This window comes from Urocitellus parryii, chromosome 7, assembly GCF_045843805.1.
Source record: "Urocitellus parryii isolate mUroPar1 chromosome 7, mUroPar1.hap1, whole genome shotgun sequence".
Lineage (NCBI taxonomy): Eukaryota > Metazoa > Chordata > Mammalia > Rodentia > Sciuridae > Urocitellus > Urocitellus parryii.
In genome coordinates, this window is record NC_135537.1 from 146976952 (window position 1) to 147004385 (window position 27434).

General features: G+C 35.8%; 1 protein-coding gene across 2 annotated transcripts in view; it reads left to right on the plus strand.

Moving 5' to 3' along the window:
* Ap2b1 (adaptor related protein complex 2 subunit beta 1) overlaps nucleotides 1–27434 on the plus strand; it is a 115000-nt gene that overhangs the window by 37562 nt on the left and 50004 nt on the right. For both annotated transcript variants that reach the window (XM_077800392.1, XM_077800393.1), the window contains exons 7-14: nucleotides 1178–1399; nucleotides 1695–1815; nucleotides 1958–2053; nucleotides 4675–4790; nucleotides 6713–6878; nucleotides 8353–8451; nucleotides 14771–15030; nucleotides 18483–18675. In XM_077800392.1, coding sequence (XP_077656518.1) covers nucleotides 1178–1399; nucleotides 1695–1815; nucleotides 1958–2053; nucleotides 4675–4790; nucleotides 6713–6878; nucleotides 8353–8451; nucleotides 14771–15030; nucleotides 18483–18675 — 1273 coding nt within the window. The remainder of the gene's footprint in view (nucleotides 1–1177; nucleotides 1400–1694; nucleotides 1816–1957; nucleotides 2054–4674; nucleotides 4791–6712; nucleotides 6879–8352; nucleotides 8452–14770; nucleotides 15031–18482; nucleotides 18676–27434) is intronic.

Here is a 27434-nt window from a genome sequence, read left to right on the forward strand (position 1 = left end):
AATATTTTTCTTCCATCACTGAAAGTACAAAATGTGGAAATAACTTTACTTAGAATTTTATTTTTTGTTGGTTATTGACATTAACACTCATCCATGCATTCACTCAGTAAATATTCAGCCCATGCTGTATGATAGGTACTCTGTAGGCTCCAAGGATACAGCAGTGAACCGACAAAACTCAGGATCCTCATGGAGGATTTATTCTGAGGGATGGGTGTAGGAGTATGTATAATATGCATAATATGATACAATATGTAATATGTCAGATGGTGATAGGTGCTAGCAAGTAAAACAAAGAAAGGAAAAGATTAAGAAATGCTAGGCATTTGGAGGTGAGGGATTGTAGTTTTTAAGAAGAGTAGTCAGAGAAGGCTTACTGAGAAGGTGATATCAGTAAGGTGAGGAATCAGCCAAGTAGGTATAGGAGAGAATAACATAGCCTGCATATCTTGTATTCTTAATATAGATAGTAAGCTAAGGAAAGTTATATTGTCCAGAACTATCAAAAATAGATTAGTTCCTGAGAACACTGCATAGATAATTAAATATCCAATATTTCATGAGGCATCTATGGATAGGTGGCAGGGACTAGGAGAAGGGGAAGAAGTTGGGAGAATATTACAATGATGTTCTGATATTTAAAAAAAAAATTCAGAACTTTTCTTATTATCCTGAGGCATGAGTTGGGTAGTTTTTCTTGCCAACTCACTTCTCTCCTCTATCTTACAGTGAAACCTTAAATCACAAGTGGGTTGTTGTCTCTTACTACGAAATAACTCGCAGAATGCTTAATTTGACTTCTTATAGGTTGAGTAGAAATGGGCTGTGAGGCAGGGAGCCCTAACATAATATGGGGAGACAAAAGAGGACTATAAAACCAGAAGGTAAATGGCATGAGCTCAAGTGTTTGGGGTATCACTAATTTCCTTCCAGTTTGAACATTCCCTGTTGCTGGTTTCCTGATGTCTTCTGATATCCCTGCTCTGCCTGTAGTTTTCTGGGAATGAAGCTTCTGCAGTGTTGGATCCCCATTTGACTAAGCATGGAGATTTGACTTTTCTAACTGATTCTTTAATTTCTTGATACCTGGGCCATGGGACTCTGAGCATTACCTCATAAAATGGATTGAGCAAAGAAATTACAACCTAAGGTATTAATTTTCCTTTTCTGCCCTCAGCATCTGTGAGCGGGTAACTCCCCGGCTGTCCCATGCCAACTCAGCCGTGGTGCTTTCAGCGGTGAAAGTCCTAATGAAGTTTCTAGAGTTGTTACCCAAGGATTCTGACTACTATAATATGCTGCTGAAGAAGTTAGCTCCTCCACTTGTCACTTTGCTATCTGGGGAGCCAGAAGTGCAATATGTTGCCCTGAGGAACATCAACCTAATTGTCCAAAAAAGGTTGGAAATAGTGAATTGGTGATTAAAGTGTTTGTAATTTTGAAATAAGTTTAATATCAATATTTGATAGGTCATTGTTAATCTTTTTTTAAATTTATGAAAATGTTATATAGCAGAACAACAGGGTTTGATTCTAGCATTGCAAAGAAAAAGTAGAGGAGTATAGAGGAAGTTTGTAATTTTTTTTTTCCTGGGTGGTGGAATGGGAAGAGGTACAGATTTAATACAGACTCAGAAGGATATATCAATAAATATGTGCCTTTACCTCCCCTTTTTGTGTTTATGTGTTCCACAGGCCTGAAATCTTAAAGCAGGAAATAAAAGTCTTCTTTGTAAAGTACAATGATCCCATCTATGTTAAATTAGAGAAACTGGACATTATGATTCGTCTGGCATCCCAAGCCAACATTGCTCAGGTCAGACTTTAAGTAGTCTCAAATGTATGATGACTTAGACCTTAAGGTCTGGTGACTTAGAGCTTAAGGTCTGGCCTTCAGAAGAAGTGAGGTTGCTATTTTAGAATCCTTATTTATTACCTACTTCCTCAATATTTGACAGGTTCTGGCAGAACTGAAAGAATATGCCACTGAGGTAGATGTGGACTTTGTTCGAAAAGCTGTGCGGGCCATTGGACGATGTGCCATCAAGGTGGAGGTATGTGTCCAGTGGGAATTGAAATCACAAATTTTGTGTTTCTGAGTGTTTTCATTCCTCTCTTTAAAATATATTTTTTAACAATTATTATTATTTTTTTAGTTGTACATGGACATAATACCTTTTATTTATTTTTATGTGATATACTGAGAATCGAACCCAGTGCCTCATGTGTGCTAGGCAAATGCTGTAACCCAGTCCCTCTTTGAAATATATTTTTAAAGTTTATCAAAATAAGAAAGAACATAGTTAGTAGATTAAAGGTTTGTTTCTTTTTCTTTTCAGTACTAGGGACTGAAATCAGGGGTGCTTTGCTGCTGAATACTCTGCAGCTTAGCAAGACTCTTTCTCAAAATAAAAAATAAAAAGTGTTAGGGATGTAGCTCAGTTGTAAAGCCCCTGGATTTAATCCCCAAATCCCCAGTACCCCAGAAAGAAATTAAAAAAAAAAAAACTCAACATGAATTTTTCTTTATTCATTTTATTATTTTTATATTTTGATAGTAAGGATTGAACTCAGGCATGCTTAACCACTGAGCCACATCCTCAGCCCTTTTTATATTTAATTTAGAGATAGGGTCTCACTAAATTGTTTAGAGCCTTGCTAAGTTGTTGAGGCTAGCCTCCCAAGATGCTGGGATTACAAGTGTGTGCCACCACAGGAAATAACAGTCGTCTTTTTTTTTTTTTTAATTTTGAGAAAGGGTCTCCCTGAGTTACCAACTTTGTGCTCAAACTTGCTGTATTCCTGCCTCAGCTTCCTGAATTGCTGGGATTACAGGTGTGCTACCTAGCATTTTTATTACATTTTTGCTTGGGGTAGTTTAAATTATTATAGGACTTTTAGAAGATTTTATTAAGGAAATATTCTGTTTCTCTTATCTCCTTGATGTCCCTCCCCGTTCAAGGGTGAGAGAGGTACTATTTTATTTTAATGCAGCAGATATCATCCAACTAGAATGAAGGCTCTTTTTTTTTTGTTATTGAGGATTAAATCCCTGGGGCACTTTACCGAACAGGTATATCCCTAGTCCATTTTATTTTGAACTGAAGTCTAAGTTGCCTAGACTGGCAACTTGTAATCTTTCTGCCTCAGCTTCCCAGCCTGCTGGGATTATAGTTGTGTACTACCATGTCTAGCAAGATGAGGTTCTTTTAAAAAATATTGTTATGCTGGGTGCCGTGGCACATGACTGTAATCCCAGCTACTTTGGAGGCTGGGGCAAGAGGATCATAAATTCGAAGTCAGCCTGAGCAAATTTAGGGAGATTCCATCTCAAAAATATAAAGGTCTGAGGATGTGACTAAATGGAAGAGCACTCCTGGGTTCAAGTCCCAGTATCTCAAATACAAGCAAAAAATATTGTCACAATAAAATTGACATTCCCGAAAACTAAAAATAATTCTTAATCTTATTGAATGACCAGCTCATGTTTAATTTCCCCTAATTAGCATCAGACTGTCTTTTACATTTGGCTTGTTCAAATCAAAATCTAAGCAAGGTCCACACCTTACATTGGGTTAATATGTCTTTTAAGTCTTTTATTTACTTATTTTGGTGTCCCTTTTGAGGAATTATTACTTATTGAAGGCTCACAGAATTTCCCAGAGGCTGAATTTGGTTTGTTATATATTAGTGATTTTTTTCGATCTCATTTCTCTATCCCCTTAAAATATTTAAATCTAGAGGCTTGGTAAAATTCATATTGAGTTTTTTTGTTTGTTTCTTTTTGGGATACTGGGGATTTGGGGATTGAACCCAGGGGCTTTACCACTGAGCTACATCCCCAATCCTTTATATTTTTTATTTTGAGAAGGGTCTTGCTAAGATGCCTAGGGCCTCACTGAGTTGCTGAGGATGGCCTCAAACCTGTGGTACTTCTGTTTTAGCCTCCTGATTTCCTGGGATTACAGGTGTGTGCCTAGACATGTTAAGGGTTTTTGACCAGAACACTTCTTAGGTGATGCTGTATACTTCCTTTGGTGTCTCATTAGGAATCACATTGTGGGTGATCCATAAAACGTTTGTAACGTTTGATAGATTGGTCTTTAATTTTTAGGATATGTGTTGAAATTGTTTTCTTTCTTTCTTTCATTCTTTCTTTTTTAATGGTGCTGGGGATTGAACCCAGGGCCTTATGCATGCAAGGCAAGCATTCTACCAACTGAGCTATATCCCCAGCCCTGACACTGTTTTCTTTAAACCTATCACTTAGCCAGGCACAGTAATGCATGCCTGTAATCCCAGCAGCTCAGGAGGCTGAGACAGGAGGATTGCGAGTTCAAACCTGGCCTCAGCAATTTAGCGAGACTCTAAGCAACTCAGTGAGACCCTGTCTCTAATAAAATTTTAAAAGGGCTGGGGATATGGCTCAGTGGTTAAGCACCTCTGGGTTTAATCCCTGGTACCAATTTAAAAATAAATAAATAAATAAAATTTGGTGTGTATCTAGAACTTCTGATGTAGATAAACGTTTTATAATTCAGTCTCCGCAGTAGTTTGCTGAAATTAAGTGCCTGATCATTAATCAATGCATCTGTATGTTTCAAATCTTGTTATGTTGATATAGTATTATTAGATAGATCATCTGTCTTCTCATTTTTTATGTTCTTTTTTCTAGCAATCTGCTGAGCGCTGCGTAAGCACATTGCTTGATCTAATCCAGACCAAAGTAAACTATGTGGTTCAAGAGGCGATTGTTGTCATCAGGGACATCTTCCGCAAATATCCCAACAAGTATGTCCAAATTCTTCTAACCTTCTTCCTTAAATCATTTAGGAAATGTTTAAGGCACTGGGAAGTTGGCTAGCCCGAAAAACCTGGTGTACCCCAAAGTGGCCTGGGTGTGGAGTGTTGCCCCTCACCCAGCAACACAGGAAAATTCTCTTTTTAATGTAACTTACCACACTAGGATACTTTATTAAAAATTGTAAATATAAAAAGTGGTTAGTACAGGGACTGAAACCTGAGTTTCACTCTGCTTTACTATGTTTTAGAAGAAATGATGCACTACCTTAACACACAGTGTTTTTGGCATAGATTAAAGTTAGCATATCAGAATCACTAAGTAGGAAAACTGTATGTTGTTTGGGCATGCCCTTAGTTTATGCCCTTTACCCAGCCACAATTATGATTGTGTTCTTTTTCCTCAGAAATGTCTCAGTTTGAGTGATAAAAACTTATGGTCACCCAACCATAAAAGCGAGGAAGGTAACAGCTATACTCTTCGCCTTACATGGTACCTGCTACTTCATGGGAAATTATAGAGCATATAATAGTAAATTACCAGTTTCAGACCTTTTCTGAAATGTCATAGCTGCTCTCATACAGATAAGCAAAATCTGTTTTCGCTTCACAAATTGCAGATTGAGGGGTCTTGGTTTATGGACAAAAATTCTCATTTGGGATTGATTCTAAAAGATAGCAACTAAAAAATATGAATGAAATAAGAGCAGCTCTTTGAGCATCCTAAATCTCATTTTGCCTTACAACCATAGGCATACCTGTACATAAGCTTCTGCCTAGTGATATGCTTAAGAATTAGTGGAAATAGTTTTGACATGGGAATGGCTTATTAAGCAGTGTGTGTATGTGTGTGTGTGTGTATTATAATTTTCTTAGCTTTAGAAAATTTTGGAAAGTACATCATAGATTTTTGCCATTCTCCCAGAAAAAAAGGAGGGTCAGATTTTTAAACTTTTTAGAGTAAGAGTGGGGGTTGTATATCTTAATGATTGATAGAGAAGTGTGTCTGATTTGTCTTAATAAGTGATTATAATAGTAGTTTACTTCTAAGAAAATAGTCCAGAGCATCGTTTGATCGGTAGAAGTAGGGCTGACAAGTGTATTATTCAGTTGTCCAAATGTAATTTATTATATGGTGTTATCTTGATGTTTAAAATTATATTAGTGAAGGAGATGGATTCAGCATGATAAATATAGGTTCCTTAGACCTCTAAAACGAAATATAAGTATTTGAATTACTTGTTTCTTTGGAAAACCAAGTCATTAGTGTGTGTGTGTGTGTGTGTGTGTGTGTGTTTTGGAGAGAAAAACAAAATAAAGTGGGGTTTTTATTCCTTTCTACCATGAAGGCAATAATAGTATAGAGGAAAATTTTCTGATCTAGTAGTAAAAAAGATTGTTAGAAACACAAGATAGTACTATTGCCTTACACCACATGTTAATTTTTCTTTCTGAAAAGAATATCTGATAAGTTTTTATTAAGGTCTAGTTATTAAAACAATAGGAGCCAGGCGCGGTGGTGCACGCCTGTAATCCCAGCGGCTCGGGAGGCTGAGACAGGAGGATCAAGAGTTCAAAGCCAGCCTCAGCAATGGCGAGGCGCTAAGCAACTCAGTGAGATCCTGTCTCTAAATAAATACAAAATAGGACTGGGGATGTGGCTCAGTGATCGTGTCCCCCTAAGTTCAATCCCCAGTATCCCCCCACTCCCTGCAACAAAGAAAAGCATAATAGGAAATTTAAGGCATTTATGATCATTTGACTTAAAGTTCTTATGTTCTTTCAAATAAAAATTTTTATAATTCAGTGGTTTGGTTTAGGGTCCTTCTTCCATGGTTTTGCCTTTATCCTTCACTATTAAATGCAGTTCTGAGTTTTGTCCTTGGTAACCATAGTCCATTTTGTTGTATTAGGTATGAAAGTATCATTGCCACTCTCTGTGAAAACTTAGACTCACTGGATGAGCCAGATGCTCGAGCAGCTATGATATGGATTGTGGGAGAGTATGCTGAAAGAATTGACAATGCAGATGAGTTACTAGAGAGCTTTCTGGAGGGTTTTCATGATGAAAGTACCCAAGTAAGTCCTCAGCTGTCCTGTGTCCTAGATCTCTTTGGAAAGATCAGAGAAAGTAAAAGATAAGCAGTTTCTCTCTCTTTCGCTCGCGCTGTCTCTCTCTCTCTCTCCCTCCCTCTCCCCCTTCTCTCCCTCTCTGTGTGTGTGTGTGTTTATATATATATATAGTATGTTCATTTTTATCCCCAAAGGGATGATCCTTTTCCAGTTGTACTGATTTCTAGTGTAATAAACTAACATAACTCAGACCCATGGTTTTCAAACCAAGTGAGCAATAGAAACACCTGTGTTTTTTAAATATAGGTTGCTGGGCCTCACCCCCAGAGTCTGACTCAGTAGGTCTGAGATGTGCTTTACTGTTTGCATTTCGTACAAGATTCAGGTTGTTAGTGCTGCTGCTATTGCTAGTCCAGAACTGTACTTGACAGTAATCAGCTTTTTATTTTATTTCACATAAGGGTGAGTACACATTCCTGTTAGTAGTGGCCTTGGTTCATTACAGCAGGGATTTTCATGTGGGACTGTGGTAAAGTTTGAAAAGATTCTCTTATGGATTAGTCTCCTTCCCATCTTCTGTCTCTCTTCCCTACAAAAAATTGAGGCTTAGGCCTAGAGAAGTAGACAGATTAGTAAGTTCTTTCTCCCTGGCATTTGTACTCATAGCAAATAGAAGTTCATGTGTGTAATCCATTATAGTAATGTTATTTATTTTATTATAGCTTTATTATTGAGTTACATTTCTTTATTTTGAGACAGGATTTTACTAAATTGCCTCTGGCCTTGCTAAGTTGCTGAGGCTGGCTTCGAACTTTAGATCCTCCTGCCCCAGCCTCCCCAGACACTGGGATTTAGGCATCTGGCCCACTATAGTAACAGGCTTAATACAGGGAACACATACAAGCCAGTAGCTTTGTGGTTCAACAGTCCACTTTTTTTTTTTTTTTTTTTTTTTTTGTGGTGTCAGAGATTGAATCCAAGACCTCATGCATGTTAGGTAAGCACTCTACTACTGAGCTACCCTAGCCCAGCAGTCCACTTCTAATTGACTGAGATCTGATAGAATTGCACAGTCTTGACTCTTGCCCTATCTGACAGATAGTTTCATCATCCTTCAAACTTTTAGCTTTGGGTAGAAAGAAATGAGGTAAGACTTGGTCAGGAACCAGTTTATGCTGCTAGCCTGTTAGCATGTACTTTGAAAAATATAGGAGATAACCTGGCCCAGAAATAAGCCATTTTTTATGCCAAAAATGCAATTTTAGGATAGGATCCTAGTGAGTTTTCAATTAAATACCCTTGTATTTCAGAAGAATAACTTTGATTGCCGTTATTGATACTGATTGAGTTTTAACTTTTTTCTCTTAACCAAAAATCAAACAGACTCCATAAGTAATTCATAGTTGGAGAAACATCACTTTAGAGATGGTGCCAGGGAATAATATAGTGCCATTCACTTTATCTAATTTTGTTTGTTTAGGTGCAGCTCACTCTGCTTACTGCCATAGTGAAGCTTTTTCTCAAGAAGCCATCAGAAACACAGGAGTTAGTCCAACAGGTCTTGAGTTTGGCAACACAGGTAAGAAATCTGAAAAATGGGAGGGGTTGTTTTGTCTTATTTTAAAGTGTAGGAAATTATGAAACTCTTCCCAAGAAGGTAAAATAAGGGAAGTTTTCAAAAAGTATGGTATTTATTTACATTTTACTAAATTATTATTATTAAAACAGTTTCTCTTAATATGTTCCACGCTGGTTGGTATAGCTTTTAAATAAGTTGACTGGCTGTAGTTTTCATGATAATTTATGAAAATTGAACTTAGATTCTGTAGGTTAATGGTGGATATATTTATGTAGAAACAATATCAAGTCTGATGGTACCCTCTCCTTTGTGACTTTGGTTTTCAAATAAAATACTGTGCAGATGGGCTGGGGATGTGGCTCAAGCGGTAGCGCGCTTGCCTGGCATGTGCGGGGCACTTTATAAAAATAAAGATGTAGTGTCCACCGAAAACTAAAAAATAAATATTAAAAAATTCTCTCTCTCAAAAAAAAAAAAAATACTGTGCAGACAAGGCATATACCTCGGTAAAGTCTCACATATGGGTTGCCTTTCTCTTGGAAATAATTTTAAAGTGCTTCTGCTGCTTCCTTGCATTTTTAGATATTTTTGGCCCTCTTTGGAATTATATGACATTTTTGTTGAAGAAAAGAAGTTCAGATGGATTATAATTTCAGAAATGTGGCCACTGATCTTAAAGACCAGGTGACCATTTTGGATCAATGAAAATAAAAATAATTACTTTTTCTAGTGTAACTAGTATAATGATTTTCAGTCCATCATGATTTAGTGATTTTCTTAATTGAATTTGAGAACAGATTGGCTGTCAGAATTAAGATGTATGCACATGGAATCAATTCAGATTTTTAATTTACCATTTTTTCTCCTTCTCTTTACAAATGGTATATATTATTAAAACTTAAAGTCCTGTATACGGCTTTGCTTAGTTCTCAGCTGTCATTTTTCCTATTACTAATTTTATACATTTTAAAAATTTATTTGTAAAGAGCACTTTGAAATCTTATCTGGTTCAAACTGAACATTGTAGACTTCTGTGTCTAGATCCTTGATTAATAACTCTGAGGTTATTTGTATTTCTTAAGATGAATTCAAAACAATTTCTTTTTTTCTATCTTTTTTTGTGCACTCTATTTTAAACCTTCAAGTCCTTATGTAGAATGACAGAATTGGAGCAATTCACATTCTGCCAAAACAATTTCCAAAAGGAATTTTGACCTTGCTCCTTCTCTGCTCACCTGTAAATAATCAAGAAAGTGTCTTGGTTGTTGCCTCTGTTTTCATAAATTCTCAACTCACTCTCCATCTTCATTGTCTGTTAAAGCCTATGTGTTTGTATTTAGCAGGCAGCCTGGAAGAGCTGTGTTTTGGTTTCTTGTCAAGTTCAAACTAAATGTCATTATGTATCGGTATTTATAAAAATTTAAGTGAGAAGGATTCAAGATCCTTCTGTTCTTACAGATAGTGTGAAATTCATCTGTGAATCAAGCCGGATTAATAGAAAACTGGGTATCTGGACTTGTTATATTTTAACACTAACAGCATTGCTTTTATTGAATCACAGTGGCACTATCAACCAGTAATGATTATCACGAGAAACTATCCTATCAGAGTTGTTGTTTATTTCATTATATTTTCTTCCTTATGATACCCCATCAAATTTCTGACAAGTTTTAGATTTTCTGGTGCATTGATATGTAATTGACTACTCCTCAAAATGCCTTACCTGAGTGATCAAGTTTTTTTTTTTCTTTTTTTCCCGTCACATTGGTTATTCAGTACCTTAGAGAATATGGAAAGTATTCAGGTTATTGTAGTGTGCATTTTTCTGCCTCTAGTTTTAACTTGTAGTCTTTAGCCTTAGATTCATTTTTGTAAGGTTTGTTAAAGTGCTTTCCTGGGACAGGGCAGGGTGTAAACAAACTATTCCTGATTTTAGTCTTTATAAGGATTAGTATAAAATGTTAGTAACAGCCACTTGTATAGTGCTTACAATGTTTCAGGCATTCTTTTAAAGCACTTTACATATTAACTTACTTAATACTAATAACAGCTAGTGCTGTTATTGTTCCTGTTTTGTAGATGTCAAAACTGAAACACTGAGAGACCTAAGCCCAGTTGGTATATCTCGAGGGTCCATGTCCTTATCTACTATGCTATCCTGCCCCTCTAGTCTGAAGATTAAGAATTATTTTGAGAATACATAATTTCTGCCTGAAGTACTATTGCATATAAGTCAGTATGCATAAGTGCCTTTTATTAATTTTAAGATATTTATGTATGATCATTTTATGTTTGATTATACATAAAAGCACTTTCTCTAGGCTTGCCTTTTCTGTCCAGTTAATTAATGATATCTGAGGAATTGTCATAAGAGTAATTAAGTATATTTATGAAAGCCTTTTCCACTGAAAGTTTTTTCTTTTTCTCAAGTTTATAAAATAATAACCTAATATTTATAGCTGGTGAGTAGTAACTTAAGCACAGTGTAGTCCACTGAATTGTGTTAATTTGAATTGGGTGGTAAGATTCTATTTCTGCCACTTTACTCTTTCAGGATATGATTGAGTAAATTCACTCTTTTCATATAATGTTCAAATTTTCTTTCCACATAGAGGTCTAAGTGAGGAAGTTTCAGGTTATTATTTATAAATACTTCCTCAGGAGCAAATTATTCCTAAAAAAATTAAAATATAATAAAATTAATTAATTAATTTCCTATTCTTTAACCCTGGCATTTCAAATACTAGAGAAATTTTGATATGACCTATATATACTTTTTTCCTTTACATATGATAAACATTTCTGTTAGAATAATGCAACTTATGAATGTGATAGATTTTCTTGAGATAAAATTTGCCATTTTAATGCTTTATTAATTTTCTGTATCACAATATTCTTTGTTTTTTTTTTTTAACACTCATTCTGAGTACAAATTAAACCATATACAACTGAGAAAAATAATTTGAAACTGTGTAGTCAAAACCACCAAGGATCTTTTTGAGATTCCGTACAGCACCATGAAAGTTGGTCAAGAACAAGTGCCTTACGCAAGGCAGCAAACAGGAACCAAGAAGTGATTTATCATTTTCTAAGATAGATTGTTGTGATATGAAAGCACCTGTTTGCTATGTTCAGTATAAGAAATACTTTGAAAACACTAATCACAAAGACTCAAGAACCAAAGTTGCATTTCCTGGCCTAAAGAGTCATGTGTTTGAATGAAACCTTGTTCATCTTCAGGATGAAATTGCATTTAGAAAATTTCAGCTAATTACTAAAGATGTTCAGGGTAAAAAGTGCCTGACTTTCATGGCATGGATCATACTGTGACTTTAATATCTTTACATTTTCAAAAAATGGCATGAAAGAATTGAAGTTCATGTTGATGTGAAGACTACTGATAGTTATTTGCTTTGTTCTGTGTGCGTTTTTTTCTTCATTTTTAAAAATTCTATATGACAGCAGAATGCATTACGATCCATATTACACATATAGAGCATAATTTTTCATATCTCTGCTTGTACCCAAAGTAGAGTCGCATCATTCATGTCTTTATGCATGTACTTAGTGTAATGATGTCCATCTCATTCCACCATGTTTTCTATCCCCATGCCCCCTCCCTTCCTCTCCCTCTCCTTTTCCCCTTTGCCCTATCTAGAGTTCATCTAATCCTCCATGCCCCCTCCAACCACATTATAAATCAGCATCTTTAAATCAGAGAAAACATTTGGCATTTGGTTTTTGGGGATTGGCTAATTTCACTTAGCATTATATTCTCTAACCCAATCCATTTACCTGCAAATGACATGATTTTATTCTCTTTTAATGCTGAATAATATTCTATTGTGTGTGTGATATATATATATCACATTTTCTTTATCCATTCATCTACTGAAGGGCATCTAGGTTGGCTCCACAGTTTAGCTATTGTGAATTGTGTTGCTATAAACATCGATGTGACTATGTCCCCGTAGTATGCTGTTTTTATGTTCTTTGGGTATAGACCGAAGAGTGGGATAGCTGGGTCAAATAGTGGTTCCAGGGCTGGGGATGTGGCGCAAGCTGTAGCAAGCTCGCCTGGCACGCGTGTGGCCCGGGTTCGATCCTCAGCACCACATACAAACAAAGATGTTGTGTCCACCGAAAACTAAAAAATAAATATTAAAATTCTCTCTCTCTCTCTCTCTTTAAAAAAAAAAAATGGAGGTTCCATTCTCAGTTTTCCAAGGATTCTCCATATTGCTTTCCATATTGGCTGCACCAGTTTGCAATCCCACCAGCAATATATGAGTGTGCCTTTTTCCCCACATCCTCTCCAACACTTATTGTGTTTGTATTCTTAATAACTGCCATTCTGGCTGGAGTGAGATGAAATCTTAGAGTAGTTTTGATTTGCATTTCTCTGATTACTAGAGATGTTGAACATTTTTTCATATATTTGTTGATCGAATGTATATTCTGAGAAGTGTCTGTTCAGTTCCTTGGCCCATTTATTGATTACTAAGTACTAATTACTAAGGGTGTTCAGGGTAAAAAGTGCCTTACTTTCATGGCATGGATCATACTGTGACAGATGTCTTTCATTTTCAAAACATGGCATAAAAGAATTGAAGTTCATGTTGATGTGAAGACTACTGATAGTTATTTGCTTTGTTCTGTGTGTGATTTATTAAGAAAAAAAAACTGTAGCAATCAAATATGGAAGACAGACACTCTGCACCACTTTTCTACCAAATCAAGAAGGTGATGATGGAAGTCATGACCCAAGAGCTGTAGACAATTTAAAAAAAAATGTAATGAATAAATTCTAGACAACATTGAAAAAAAAACATTAAAAAAAGCCTGCCGATCTGTTTAGCCTCATCATGGTTTGAAAAAGTAAAAATGCTGTAGTCTGTTTGTACTAGGAAAACTCAAGGAACTTCATGGAAAAACTGCTGGGGCTGAGAAAAGTGCTAAAGTCAAATGAGATAATGTATATGAGCCTACAACCCAAGAATCTTTTCAAATTCAGATTTTAATAGTAACCAAAAATCCTCTATGTGATGGAGGAGGGGAAAACACCCATCAGAGTGGTTGTTCATATTGACAAGTGTCCTTAAGTAGCTAAATCATGAATCAATTTATCTGCTCACTTAGAACTCATGTGGAATCCCTCATATTGACTTTTTTTAAAGAAATTTATATGTGTGGGTTTTAAATGCAGAAATGAAACGGATTTATTATTGTTTTTAATAATATGCCATTTGAACAATTTCATATTGCTGCTATATGGACATACCCTAAGAGGTAGATACCTGGATATTTATTGCTACTTTGTAGTGATCATAACAGTGCAAATAAAGTAAGAAGGCAGAGGAGAAAGGGACAATAATTTAAATGTCCATCAATAGGGAATTAGTCAAAATGATGCATAGATATATATACAGTAGGAAACTGTACTTCTATGTGTCAATACAGAGAGCAACTTACAGAACCTTATAAAATATGAAATGGTTATTATAAAATAAATGTGTGTGGGTGAGCTGTCTGGAAAAATATATAGCATTATTACTAATTAAGGCTATCTGGGGAATAGGAAATTGAGGGAGAGGTTTGGATAATTGGGGGAGGTTTCTTTTTTATATTATACAATTCTAAATTGTAGTATGGAGTTGGTAAATTTTTTAGCCATGAGCATAAATATAAAATTATTTTAAAACTGTTATAACAATGAAAAACCATTAAATTCAAGTGCCATCCCTTTTGAAAGCCCTTAATACTACATGCTATCTTTAATGTTGTTTTGATTATTTTGATAATAGTACCTTTCACACTATATTAATAGTTTTTCTGTGAGTTCCTTAAAGTCAGGTACTATGTGTGGTATTTCATTTCTATTACTTAGCCAATGTCTGCAAAGGAGAATTTTATACATATTTAAGTGAAGAAAGAATATTTGGGTGAAATATATGTAAGTTGTGTGTTATGAATAGTCCTGCTAGTATTTATAGTGGTTTTTTAGAAAATACCTAAAAGTTATTGTCTCAAGGACATCTCAACCAGTTCAGTTTTACCAGATTAAACTTTGTTTTCTTCTTCCCAGTTTCCCTTCAGATTCGAACTTTAGGATTAACCCATTTCAAATTATATTTAAATTTCTTGAAACATTAGAAATTATAGGATTATGACTGTGTAAAAATTATACTGAGTCTCAGTGGAACACCTCCTTAGTAGCTAGTTTGCATAAATCACTACAGCATTGCCTTGATAATCCAGCAGTTTGGGTTTCTATATGAACAGTTCCATATAAACCTTTTTGTACTTGCCTTTTAATTAGGATTCTGATAATCCTGACCTTCGAGATCGGGGCTATATTTATTGGCGCCTTCTCTCAACTGATCCTGTGACAGCCAAAGAAGTAGTCTTGTCTGAGAAGCCACTGATCTCTGAGGAAACGGACCTTATTGAGCCAACTCTGCTGGATGAACTAATCTGCCACATTGGTTCTTTGGCCTCTGTGTACCATAAGCCTCCCAATGCTTTTGTGGAAGGGAGTCATGGGATCCATCGCAAGCACTTGCCAATTCATCATGGAAGGTAAGTAGGTGAACCAAATATGAGTGAGAAGTGTCTATTTAGACAGACGGCTCTTCCTCTTGCTTTTATAGCCTAGATAAGAACTTGCTATGCATTTTTCAAACCTGCTACTATTCTGCCCTAGGAAGTCCCTCTGTATTCCAATCTAGGTGTATAATAATATTTAGAAGATTATGGTGGAGAAGTCCTTCTAAATTGATGAAGTCTGAAAGTTGCCTGAGTCTTCAGTAAGATGAGGCTAGAAATATTCCCAGAGTTGAAAACTTAGCAAAAAGCCTCTTCATACATTAGCTATCTATCTCTTACTGTAGCTTTGGTTGAGGCTGATTGATAAAGTTGTAGATACTGCTTCTCTTATACTGTAAACCTACTATAAACTAGTATTTACAGAATTATCTTATATAAACAGCCCAAATTTTATATAGTTTTAATTGGACATAGTTTTTTTAGTTAGTTGTGCCCCTTTTTTGCCATATTAAGTTGATCATCAGGAAATTGTTATGAATAGGCTTTCAGGTAACATGGAGCTCCTGTTTTGTAGCTACCTTAAAATTTTAATTAAGGAGGGGAAATACTTTTTAGTCTTTATAATGAGATTTTAGAAACTTCAGAATCTAATTTCTTTATCAATCATAATAAATCTTAAAACTAAGTAGAATTTGCTCCCAAAAGGACTGAGGATGTAGTTCAGTGCAAGAGTGCTTGCCTATGTGTAAAGCTCCAGGTTCAATTCACACACACACAAAAAGATAATTTTGCTCCCAGAGTAGTTAGAATAACTGAGTTTCCATTAATGAACATGTTATACCATTGTTTAATGTGTGTTTCTATTTAAGTAGTTCATGAGTCACCAAAAGCATAGAATTTATTTATTTACAAATTAATGTAAGTCAGCATTTTGACCTCTGTCTTACCAGACTGTTGGCACAGAAAAAAAGAAAGTGGCAACACTCAAGAAAGTGATAATTAAAAAAAAACATATAACTTTATAGTCTTTGCTGTTAGTTGAATTGAGTCTTTGGTTTTAGGGTAGTGCTATGATTTTAACCCAAAGGAGATGTGTGGATTCATGAAGATTAGTCCTTAGAACAGATTAGGGTATTTCTTCTTGTAGGCAAGCAAGCATGTGCAATATTCTCTAAATATGACTGTGTATTTTTAGTATCTTTAGTATTCTATCCTAATATTTCTCCTGGCCTGTGCTTCAAGTTTTTATATAGATGTGGATTTTCTATTTTAACTTGCCTATGTAACTGTATTTATATGCCATTTAATCTAGCCTTCTCCTCATAACTTTTGACCCATAAATAGGAGGAGGAAATGAAGCAAATCAACAAACAGAAACAACTCTTTCTGAACACAAGGAAAGAATTATTTTGTAAACTATCTAAAAGAAACATAAATTCATACATAATATCATTATCTGATTAATAATCATTCTTGCTTTTTGTTTTTAAAGGATATACAAATATAGGAAAAATACCTTTTCATACAAATGAGGATAATGCTTTGCTGCAAGTGACACATTACTTAGCTCTCTTCTGAAGTATAATGTTAATATGTATACACTTTGATATGAAATAAAGCTGCACTTAAAAGCTTTTCTACCTCTTATAAAAGGTTTAAAAATGCTTATTTCACTATCTTCTAAAGTAACTTGGGAGAAGGAGACATGTTCTCTTAATATGCTCACATATTATACCGGCTGCTCTATGGAGGTGAGGTGGTAAATAACTTATCTAACTTAGAAAAATCCTCACTTTTTAAAAATATTGCTCTGGTGCAATTTAAGTTCACAATGGGAAACACTATTAATTTTCTTGTATTTTCTCTTTAATAAGAATGTATACTAATGATTTATCATGTTCTTTAATATTTATTATGAATCTATAGGATCATTTACTTCTGTCCTCTAACTCACTTTTTCTTGTCATATTACTCCTACTTCCATTACAGTGAAAAAAAATATGCATAACTACCAATTCTACCATCTTCTTTGAATTACAAATAAATCATCTATTTTGTTACTTTCCTAAGTGGCATAGATCATAGATGACATAATTTCATGTGTAGAGAATAATCTATGAAGATTTCATATATTTCTTGCCAGGTGTATATGAAAGTACTTATGAAGATTTCATATATTTCTTGCCAGGTGTATATGAAAGTACTTCCCCCTTTGACTGCTTTCTTTTATTTGGCCCTTTCTCACTGTGGCTTCCTTGATACTTATTTCCTTCTAATTATCTTTCTTAGATCATTTTTCTCTTTAATCTTCAGTTTATTTCATTCTCTTCTGTGACCATTAATTTTGATTGTATCAAAAGGCTCAGTCTGAACACTCTTTTTTCCATGTCGATCTTTGTATTCCCTTAGGGAAATTACCTACCAACCATATCTACTACTGATACAAGACTGTACCACTTACATAATATTTTTATTTGATCCTTGCTCTAAAATAAAGCCCTGTGTTTGGATGATATTGTTATAATTTTATCCATGAGGAAACTTTGAAGTTGTCACCTGTCCAAAATTGTGTAACTTGCAATTGTGGAGTCAATACTTGATCTTAGTCTTCTAATTCTTGATCCCATGCTCTTATTACCACACCTTACTCTGGTGATTTCACCTAAGATATATACATGAATTTTTCCCAAATTTTTTGTCTCTCACTGCCAGTCCCTTGTCATTAGCTGCCTGTTGGACTTCTCTGCTCATTTTGCTTACTTGAAACAACTAAAGGAATTAAGAACTGAGGGTCTTGGGCCTATCCATTTAGCTTAGTAGTAGAGTACATGTTTAGCATGCACAAGGCCCTGATTTCAATTCCCAATACCAAACACAGGCAAAACAAAATTTAATTCCTTAGCATCTTATTATTTTTATCATCCTTCCAGATTCCCCAGTAATATCAGGAGCTTCGATAGTCTTTTTCTTTAACTTAGTTGTTGTTTATTCTCTGCACTTTGATTTTTCATTCTCCTTTGGCTTCTATGTTCAAGTGTGTCAAAACTTAACCTAGGGGGCTGGGGATATGGCTCAAGCGGTAGCGCGCTCGCCTGGCATGTGTGCGGCCCGGGTTCGATCCTCAGCACCACATACAAACAAAGATGTTGTGTCCGCCGAAAACTAAAAAATAAATATTAGAATTCTCTCTCTCTCTCTCTCTCTCTCTCTCTACCTCTCTCACTCTCTCTTTAAAAAAAAAAAACAACTTAGGCTTTTATATATTTTTTTAAAGAAAAAAAATTAATTCAATTTTTTAATTGAATTTTTATTTTTTCTGGTGCTGGGGGTGACAAACCCAGGACCTCTACCACTGAGCTACATCTGTAGCCCTGTAATTGAATTTTAAAATGTTTTATAGTTATAAATCTGATATTCTCTTGCTGCCTTGTTATGTCCTATATGAAACTGATTTTTCTCTTTTCTCTGTATATATGTAACTGCAGCACTGACGCAGGTGACAGCCCTGTTGGCACCACCACTGCGACTAACCTGGAACAGCCTCAGGTTATTCCTTCTCAAGGAGACCTTCTAGGGGATCTTTTAAATCTTGACCTTGGTCCCCCAGTCAATGTGCCACAGGTGTCCTCCATGCAGATGGGAGCAGTCGATCTCTTGGGAGGAGGACTTGATAGTCTGGTAAGTATCTCTCTTCTCCCATTCTTTGGTTATTTTTAGTTCTCATTATGCTAGAGCTTTTTATTTTTACTCAGCTTTTTAGAACTAGACCTTTCCATAATGAGCAGTAATGTCCTTTGATAAAGGACAGGATTATTTGTCTTTAGGTTAATTACAATACTGTTCATCATTGGTACTAGGCATGTCTGCAAGTTTACAGGATTATTCCATTATCTTGCCCCTAAATAGAATCTTGTTATTCAGCAATCTTAATATCCTTTCTGGAGTATATTATTGTTCCTGCTTCTTAACTCTGGATTGACCCTGTAAATACTTCTTTTGACCTGAATAGCATTAAAGTGGCCTCATAAAGATCATCTTGTTTTGAGGTTTTCAAGTCTCTCTACCTTTTAAATTTTTTATTGGCTTATGCCTTGTCCAATTCTGAAAAGTTTTTCGGCAGCCATGAGCCATTTTTATATAAAAGTTACCTGAATTACAGTTGGGAAGAACTGCTTGATTGGTTATTTATCCCCTTCTTCCCCACCTCTTCTTCCTTATTATACTTCCAATTTAATTAGCTTCCAGGATTCTAAAAGGCTCCAAAGTCTAGAGTATCTGTGAATATGTGCCATTAATAGGAACCAGAATTATTTTTTTGTTGCTGTACAAGATGAATGAGAAATATTAAGTGTGAACTTCACTCTATAGAGAGAAGACCAAGAAAATAACTGGTCTCATCACATGGTTTCCTGCAAACAAGTTACTTAACTGTGAAAGAATTAGAGTGTTTCTTTTAGCTAAACACTTGAAATGAAATGTTTGTCAACCCGTGGCTATAAAGATGCCCAATAAATTGATTTGCTTCCCCACATCCTGGAAGATAAATACCATACTTGTGAAAAGTTTATGTTCTCAGAGATACATAAACAAAACACCTCATTCTCTGCTACATATCTCAGCATCATCTCTTATACTTATGAGCAATATTGTATCTGGGGTTTATGCCAGCCAGTACAGGTGGCATTGTTTTTTGACTAGAAGAGTCTGAGGAAATAGGGTTATAGTCATATTTCTCTGGGTTGTGCATTTTACTAATGGAAAGTCACTACTTCCAGAATCTGTACACTGGCCAAGCAATAGACTTCAGCTTATATTGACACAAATTATCACTGTTATTTTATTTCCTCGTGAATATAGCATTTGCTTTTCATATTCTTTAATAAGTGGGCTTGACTGATTATATAAGCAGAATAGTTTCCTCTATATTCCACATTGCTGTTTAGCCTCCTTATAGAACCAGAAGATGAACAAATGAATATTTAAATATTCATGGAGACTCCCAAGAATCCCTTATAAAATTAAAAATAGCTCTTCCTATTTTTTTTTTTTTGACACATCAACCACAGGTTGAATATTGCATCCTGCTCAAGTTTATGTCTTAACAACTTTTGCTTACTACTTTCTCTGGTGGCTTATGGCATAGTGGACTCATTGACACTAAGAGTGACATTGAGGGATGGAGGATTCTACACTTTTTATTTCCTGATCCACTTTCAGGACAAAAAGAAAGAGACATTATTTCCATTTGACTTGGCATTAATTCTTCCCAAATCCCCAAACCAATGAGGTTTACTTCTATATATTACATGGATATTCAGTTATGTGTTAGAATTCTTATAAGTAGAAAAGCTATTAGAACTTGCTTGACTTGTACTAGCCAAAGTTCACATGGGCTGTTTTCCATTTTCTCTTTCTTTCTTTTCTTTTTAATCTGCCTTTTTTTTTTTTTTTTGGTAAGGGATATTCTTTTTGGTGTGGGGAAGTAGGATGATTTTTCAATTTGGATTTCTATGAATATTTTGTAGTCATTGCTAGGTAATTAAATTTTAACTTTTCCTGACTTGAGGGATTTAAAATGGTATCCTTTGTTCATAGCACTAGAAAGTTTTTACAGTACGGATTTTTTGAGCTTCTTTTGGTACATAATTTATCCCAGAAATCAAAATAAGAAAAAAAGTACTTATATTTTGCTTTCGATTATGTGTGATTGAATTCATATTCATTCAGAGAAATAGGATTCTTTTTATAATAGTGTCACAAAGCAGGCCTGAAACTGACTGTGTGGAAGATAAGTTTCTAAGGCAGCAATGGACTATGCCATCTTTAAAACTGCTTTTATTGTTGTTGGGCAAGTAATCTAATTTTAAAAGGAAAGTAATCTTCAAAGTTTCTTAATCTATACGGACAGGGACATTTCTTGAAAACATTCTTGACTTACAGCAGCACTTCTCAAAACTAGGGAGGAGTGTATGTGTGTATACCTTCTGGATAATCTTGTACAGGAAAGATTACTGATTTAGTTGGTCTGAGGCAAGACCCAGGAACCTGCATTTCTTTGTTGTTGTTGTTGTTGTTTGTGATGCTGGGGATTGTACCCTAGGGCCTTGTGAATGCAAGGCAAGCACTTCTCTACCAACCGAGCTATATTCCCAGCCCAGGGAATCTGTATTTCTAATTCCCAGGAGAAGCTGTTGGTCCCTGGACCACCTTCAGCATAGTAAGGAGAATACCTGTAACCACTATGAACCACTTGAGCTTGGTGTTTGAACCATAGCTACTGGAAATCTCAAGACACCTTTTTCTCTTGACTTCAGTAGTAAACTCATTCCTGGAAAGAGCGTTCCTTCCCTCCCCTAAACTAATTGAGGAAGGGCAAGAAACTTGTGACATTACTGAAGTCTTTCTTTACCCTCTAGGGAAAATAGTGTTGCTCTGTATTAGAATATGACTCAGACCCCCAGCTGGGCATTGTATAATCCCAGTAACGCCAGAGGCTGAGACCTGAGGATCACAAGTTCAAGACGGCCGTTCAAGACGGCCTCAGCAGCTCAGCAAGGTCTAGACAACTCAGCAAATAAATAAATAAATAAATAAATAAGGCTAGGGATGTAACTCAGTGGTAAAGTCCCTGGCTCGGGAGGCTGAGGCAAGAGGATCACAAGTTCATAGACATCCTTGGCAACTTGGAGAGGTCCTGAGCAACTTTAGCAAGACCCTGTCTCAAAATAAAATACAAAAAAAAAAAAAGGCTGGGAATGTGTCTTAGTGGTTAAATGCCCCCAGATTCAAACCCTGGTACCTAAATAAATAAATAATAAAAATATGGCCGTTGTTAAAATTTTGTGGTTGTTTAGCGAAGGGCATTTAGGTTAGCTCAGTGATCACTTCAGAGAAATGTGTTATGTTACTCAGTCTTCCATTGTTGTAAACTCAAAATACATGAGGTAATCAACTTATAAGGAGGAATTTTTTTGGCTCACAATTTCAGAGGTTTCAGTCCACAATTGCTTGGCTCCATTGCTTTGGGCCTCTGGTAAAGGGGAATGTGTGGTGGCAGGAGAATGTAGTGGAGGAAGCTGCTTATCTCATAGCAGTTGGAAAATAGAGACAGAAAGGGAGCGAAGTCCCAATATCCCCTTATAGGACACATCCCCAATTATCTTGACTTACTTCCAGTAGGTTCCACCTTCTAAAGATTCAGTCACTTGCAACTGGTGACTGACTGAGCCTTTAACACATGAGCATTTAACATGTTTAAACCATAACAGCTATCATCCAGGCCTCTAGATAGTTGCTGCTGCTTTTAGTGTTGGTTTCTTACAGAACCCCTCTCATAGAGGTCAGAGGTATGCAGCTAAGGAAGTATTACCTGGTGGCTCCTAACTTCTTCATGTTTTCAACTCTAGGTAATTAGTCCGGCATTAGTAATATTAAAAAAAAGAAGAAGAAGAAGAAGAAATATTATTACTGAGCATGGTGGCACATGCCTGTAATCCCAGCAGCTTGGGAGGCTGAGGCAGGAGGATGTGGGTTCAAAGCCAGCCTCAGCACCATGGTGAAGCCCTAAGTAACTCAGTGAGACCTTGTCTCCAAATAAAATACAAAATAAGGATGGGGATGTGGTTCAGTGCTTAAGCACCCCTGGATTCATTCTCCAGTACCCTACCCCACAAAAAAAAAAAAAACCCAGACTATTATCTAGATACAGTGGTGCACACCTGGAATCCCAGCTTCTTGGGAGGCTGAGGCAAGAGGAACACAATTTCAAGGCAGCCAGGGCAACTTAGTGTGAGACCTTTTCTCAAAAATAAAAAGGGCTGGGAATGAAACTGTGGTAGAAAACTTATCTACATGCACATGCTCTGGCTTCAATCCCCAACACTGCATACATCATAAATAAATCAATTAAATCAATACTTGGGCCCAAGAACAGTTTAACAAAACTACAAGGTGGGATCTAGACATTGCTATTTTAAAAAATTTATGCATCTTATTTTAATTTTGCAGCCAGGATTGTGAACATTAAGCTAAATAAAATCTCAGATGTAGTTGGATAGCTTATCTCTAAGCTAAGACAATGACTTCCACAAAAAAAATAAAGTAATAGTAATTTTAAAAATAATGCTATTTTCTGATAAAACTTCTTGGCACTTCCTACAAAAACAGACATCTCTGATTTTGTGTTAGGTGATCCTATCAGAAATTGGCAATTAAATTTGACTAATTTAGATAGTTTCTTAATCCTAGGGTCCTTTTTATTTTTCCTTATTTCCATTATCAGAGACTGAAAACTGAGGACATTTTATATATTTTTTATTGTCTACCCATTTTCCTAAAACTCCATATTCATTAGAAGTCATTTTTAATCTTTTTATATCCCAATGATCCTCCCATGAGATCTTTTTTTTTCTTCTTTCATCATCATATTTGTGAAATTTTGAGATTTAGTGAATTGAGGCCTTTTTCTAGAACTGTCAGGAATCATTCATTAATTGACACAGCATACCTGCATTTTCAAGCCTTCTTCCACCAGTAATAATGTCTCATAACATGTAATTCTTAAAGGAGATTGGGGTGGGGATATTGCTGTGAATAAAGAAAACACACGTATCATACCCTACCAGATGGCTGATTGTTGCATGCTTTTTAGGAGGCAGTTACCCTTGAAAATCATTGATTTAGGTGAGTATTAAACATGGAATGTCTTTTCAGCACAGGCCTTAAATCAAAATGAATTCCCTACCTGTTCTTTTTAATCTTCTTATTGGAACATCCAGATCCTTATTTTTTCTTTTCCTTGCCCTTTAGCACATTTTCTTTTACTTATGTTCACAGGTAGTTTCCTCCTTAACTGTCACCTTGTTATGTAGTGAATTCAAGTAATTTATGTTGTTGATCTGCTCTATACTTAGAGCATAATATGGTACATTATTTAAGTGAAGGCTTACAAAAGTAGTTGTTCGGTCTTTTTTTGTTTCTTTGTTTTAGAAGCCATATATGTGTTGTGTTGGGTTTTTTTGTTGTTGTTCATTTATGTATTCATTGTTATAAATGCCTCACATACTTATGAAACTGCTTATTCTGCATAGTCTGATTTTTCTCCCAATCTAGATCTTTCTGGTTTCGTGACCTAATGACCATGCGCATAACTCTTGCATATGTATTATGTGCTCAGGAGATCTAACATCAGTAAGGATTTTTTAATAATTGAATTCCAATTATTTTTGCCTTTACTGTCAGTTGCCAACAGAGGCCTTAAGTTTTTGTCTTTTGTTCATGCAAGGTGTTGTGCATTATTCTGTTTAGATAAATGGTGATGGTATATATTTAAAAATGAAAAGAAAGCACTATCCAGAGTACCCTTTCTGTAGGTTGTTAAAGGATTTTATACTAGTGAATGGTACATTGTGTGCCCAATTCATGTGTAATGGCATGCAAGGGAACTTGGCCTTTTATTAACTCCTGGTATATATGTTTTAAAACCTCACACAATGTTACTTACAGGCTTTTACCTTCCAGATATTTTTTTCATGAGTACTCTATTAATAGCATTGAGAGTTTTTAGCCAGTGGGAAATTCATCATTCATATTGATTTTGCACTTTCACTTTTCTTCTTTTGGAGGAGTTTTTCAGTGACTAACAGGTGTAGTTTTTTAGAGTTTTGTTATGTGGAGACATCTTTATTAAGTTGTTGTCTGGTTTTGCCTAGTAAATTTTCCATTGTGTCTTCTATAAGCACTATCTTTTATTAACACATAAGTTTGGTCAATACTGGCTCCAGACCGTGTTATTAGTTAGCTTTCTGTCACTGTAACAAAAACCTAAGATAACAGACTTGAGAAAAAATTTTTGACTCACAGTTTCAGAGGTTTCTAATGCTCACTTTCCATGTTCAGTTGGCCCTTTTGCTTTTGGGTCTGTGTTGAGACAGCATATCCTGGCACAATTGTGTGATGCACCAAACCACTCACCTTATGTCTGGAAAGTGAAAGAGAGCTAGATGAAAAGGCCAGAGTTCCACTATCCCACTAAAAGGCACATCTCTCATGACCTTTCTACTAGGTTCCATCTCTTAAATTTTCTGCTACCTCCCAATAGCACCATGAGCTGGGGACCAAGTCTTTAACACATAGACCTTTTGAAGACACTTAACTAAACTATAGCAGTCATTTTGGGGAATAATTGCTAATTATTGAGTGCCAGTTGTACTAGAACTTTTATAATTCTAATCCACAGAGTAATCTAACAGTATAATTGGTATTTGTGCTCCAGTTTACAGAAAGCTGAAGGTCACATAGCAAGTAAATCAAAATTAGAACTTGAATCCAGGATTTCTTCAAAACTTCAAAGCTTAGGCCTGGCATGGTGCTGCATGCCTGCAGTTCCAGTGACTAGGGAAGTTGAGGCAGGAGGATCAGAAGTTCAGGGCCGTTCCCAGCAACTTATTGAGATCTTGACTCAAAATAAAAAGGACTGTATGTGCAGGTTAGTGGTAGAATGCTCCTGGTTCAAACCCAGCATTGTTCTTTTCACCTTGTAGAATAGAGGTCCAGTTTCACCTAACTTTCATCCTTATCAAATGGAGTACATGGTCTGTAAAGTGCACAGCAAAGTGCAAGCTGCATTTGAAACTTTAGGATAAACATAGCTGACTGATCATGTCTTGGAATGCCAGTCTTACTTGATGTTGAGTAATATAAACACAGACTAAACATTGATGTGTTAGGGCTTAGAATGTAAAATTGCACAAGGCTTGCTTTCCCTGGGTGCCTCTATGCTGTACCTTCCCATTTTCCCAGAAGTTTGACAATTGTAGAACTGTATTTATTTGTAAAAAGACTTTCTTTCTTGTTCATCTTATCCTCTTTAAGGACCACCATGAAATTTCATCTCCCCATCTGTTTGGCAGTGAACAATGAGTTGATAAAGCATTAGAATTTTCAGGGCAATTAAAAGATGTGTAGGTATTCTTTTGTGGAAATTTTGCTATCAGAACCACACAGATAATACATTTTCTCTCTAGAAAAAGCTTTGGCCTCGAGGGGTTCATTTTCCCCCCATTGGTTCTTTTCATATGTGTTAGCAGTGTTGATAAAGATACTGTGTTGATGACGATACTATGTTCTAGACAAGTTTATTAACTTTCTGTCCCTTTGGTGATCATCTTCACCAGTAAAATGATTCATTTCAAAATTCTTTCCTAAGAAATATTGCCAGTAGCTCTACTTACATAGTTTCTCAGAACACTTAATTCATTCAATAAATATTTGAGTGCTTACCATTTGGGCTCTATTGTATGTCCTAGGGATTTAGCTATGAACAGAAGACTCCTTGCAAGCTTATTTTTTGTGTGTGGGGGGGCAGATAAGTGATAAATACATATATAGATAGCAAAGTTGCAAATACTACGAAGGACAGGTAGGCAGGATGCAGAGATTTTCCTGTGGATTTTTATTATATTCAACATTAAGTTTTGTGGCCATTGTGAGTACTTTTTATCCCCTACCAGAAAGTAATCTGTTGTGTTGTCCTACTTTACTACTGACAGAAGCCTTTTTTCCTCCCTCAAGGAATATTCTGATGATTTTATATGATTTCAGTTCAGTTCTGCTATTCCATGTGAGGTCTACTTTTAGCCATGAGTTTGCTTAAATAGCTTTTGCATGGTTAGAGTAGTCTTCTTCTTCTTTTTTTTTTTTTTTTTTTTGTACCTGGAATTGAACTCAGGGCCCCTCAGCAACTGAGCCACATCCTAGCCCTATTTTGTATTTTATTTAGAGACAGGGTCTCTCTGAGTTGCTTAGTACCCTGTCATTGCTGAGGCTGGTTTTGAACTCGTAATCCTCCTGCCTTAGCCTCCCAAAACACTGGGATTACAGGCATGTGCCACTGTGCCCAGCTGGTTATAAAGTCTCTTAACCCATTTCTGTAGTTATATTTTATGATGCTTTTCTGCATAGCTGTTGGGAGAGCCAGTTGCTGAGAACCATGCTTTCACCTATGAGATGTTGTGTGCCTTCTAATATCTAAACCCTAATAAGAAAAATAGATGTTTTTGACTCCACTGGGATTTTGAAAACAGTTTTATTGTTTGTGATGGGAATCACTATATCCTATTTCGACATCATTTTGTTGTTGACTCCTGAATATAAACAACTGGTAAGCCGTATTACCTGACGCATTCCTTGGATTCCCTTCAATTCAGTGAGTTTTGGGAAGCATGACATAAAAGAGGTAAGCACTGTAGACAGGAGCATAAAAATATCTGAGCTTAAGATATACACCTATCATTAAAAAAATAAAAAGTATACCCAGACAGGCTTCACAGTTTTAAAAGCAAGTAGATGTACCTTAATGGCCATCTCAGCTGATATTCTTGATAAAAACATTTTTTCTTTGAGTCAGGCAGACTTTGGCATTAGCCAAATGTTAACTT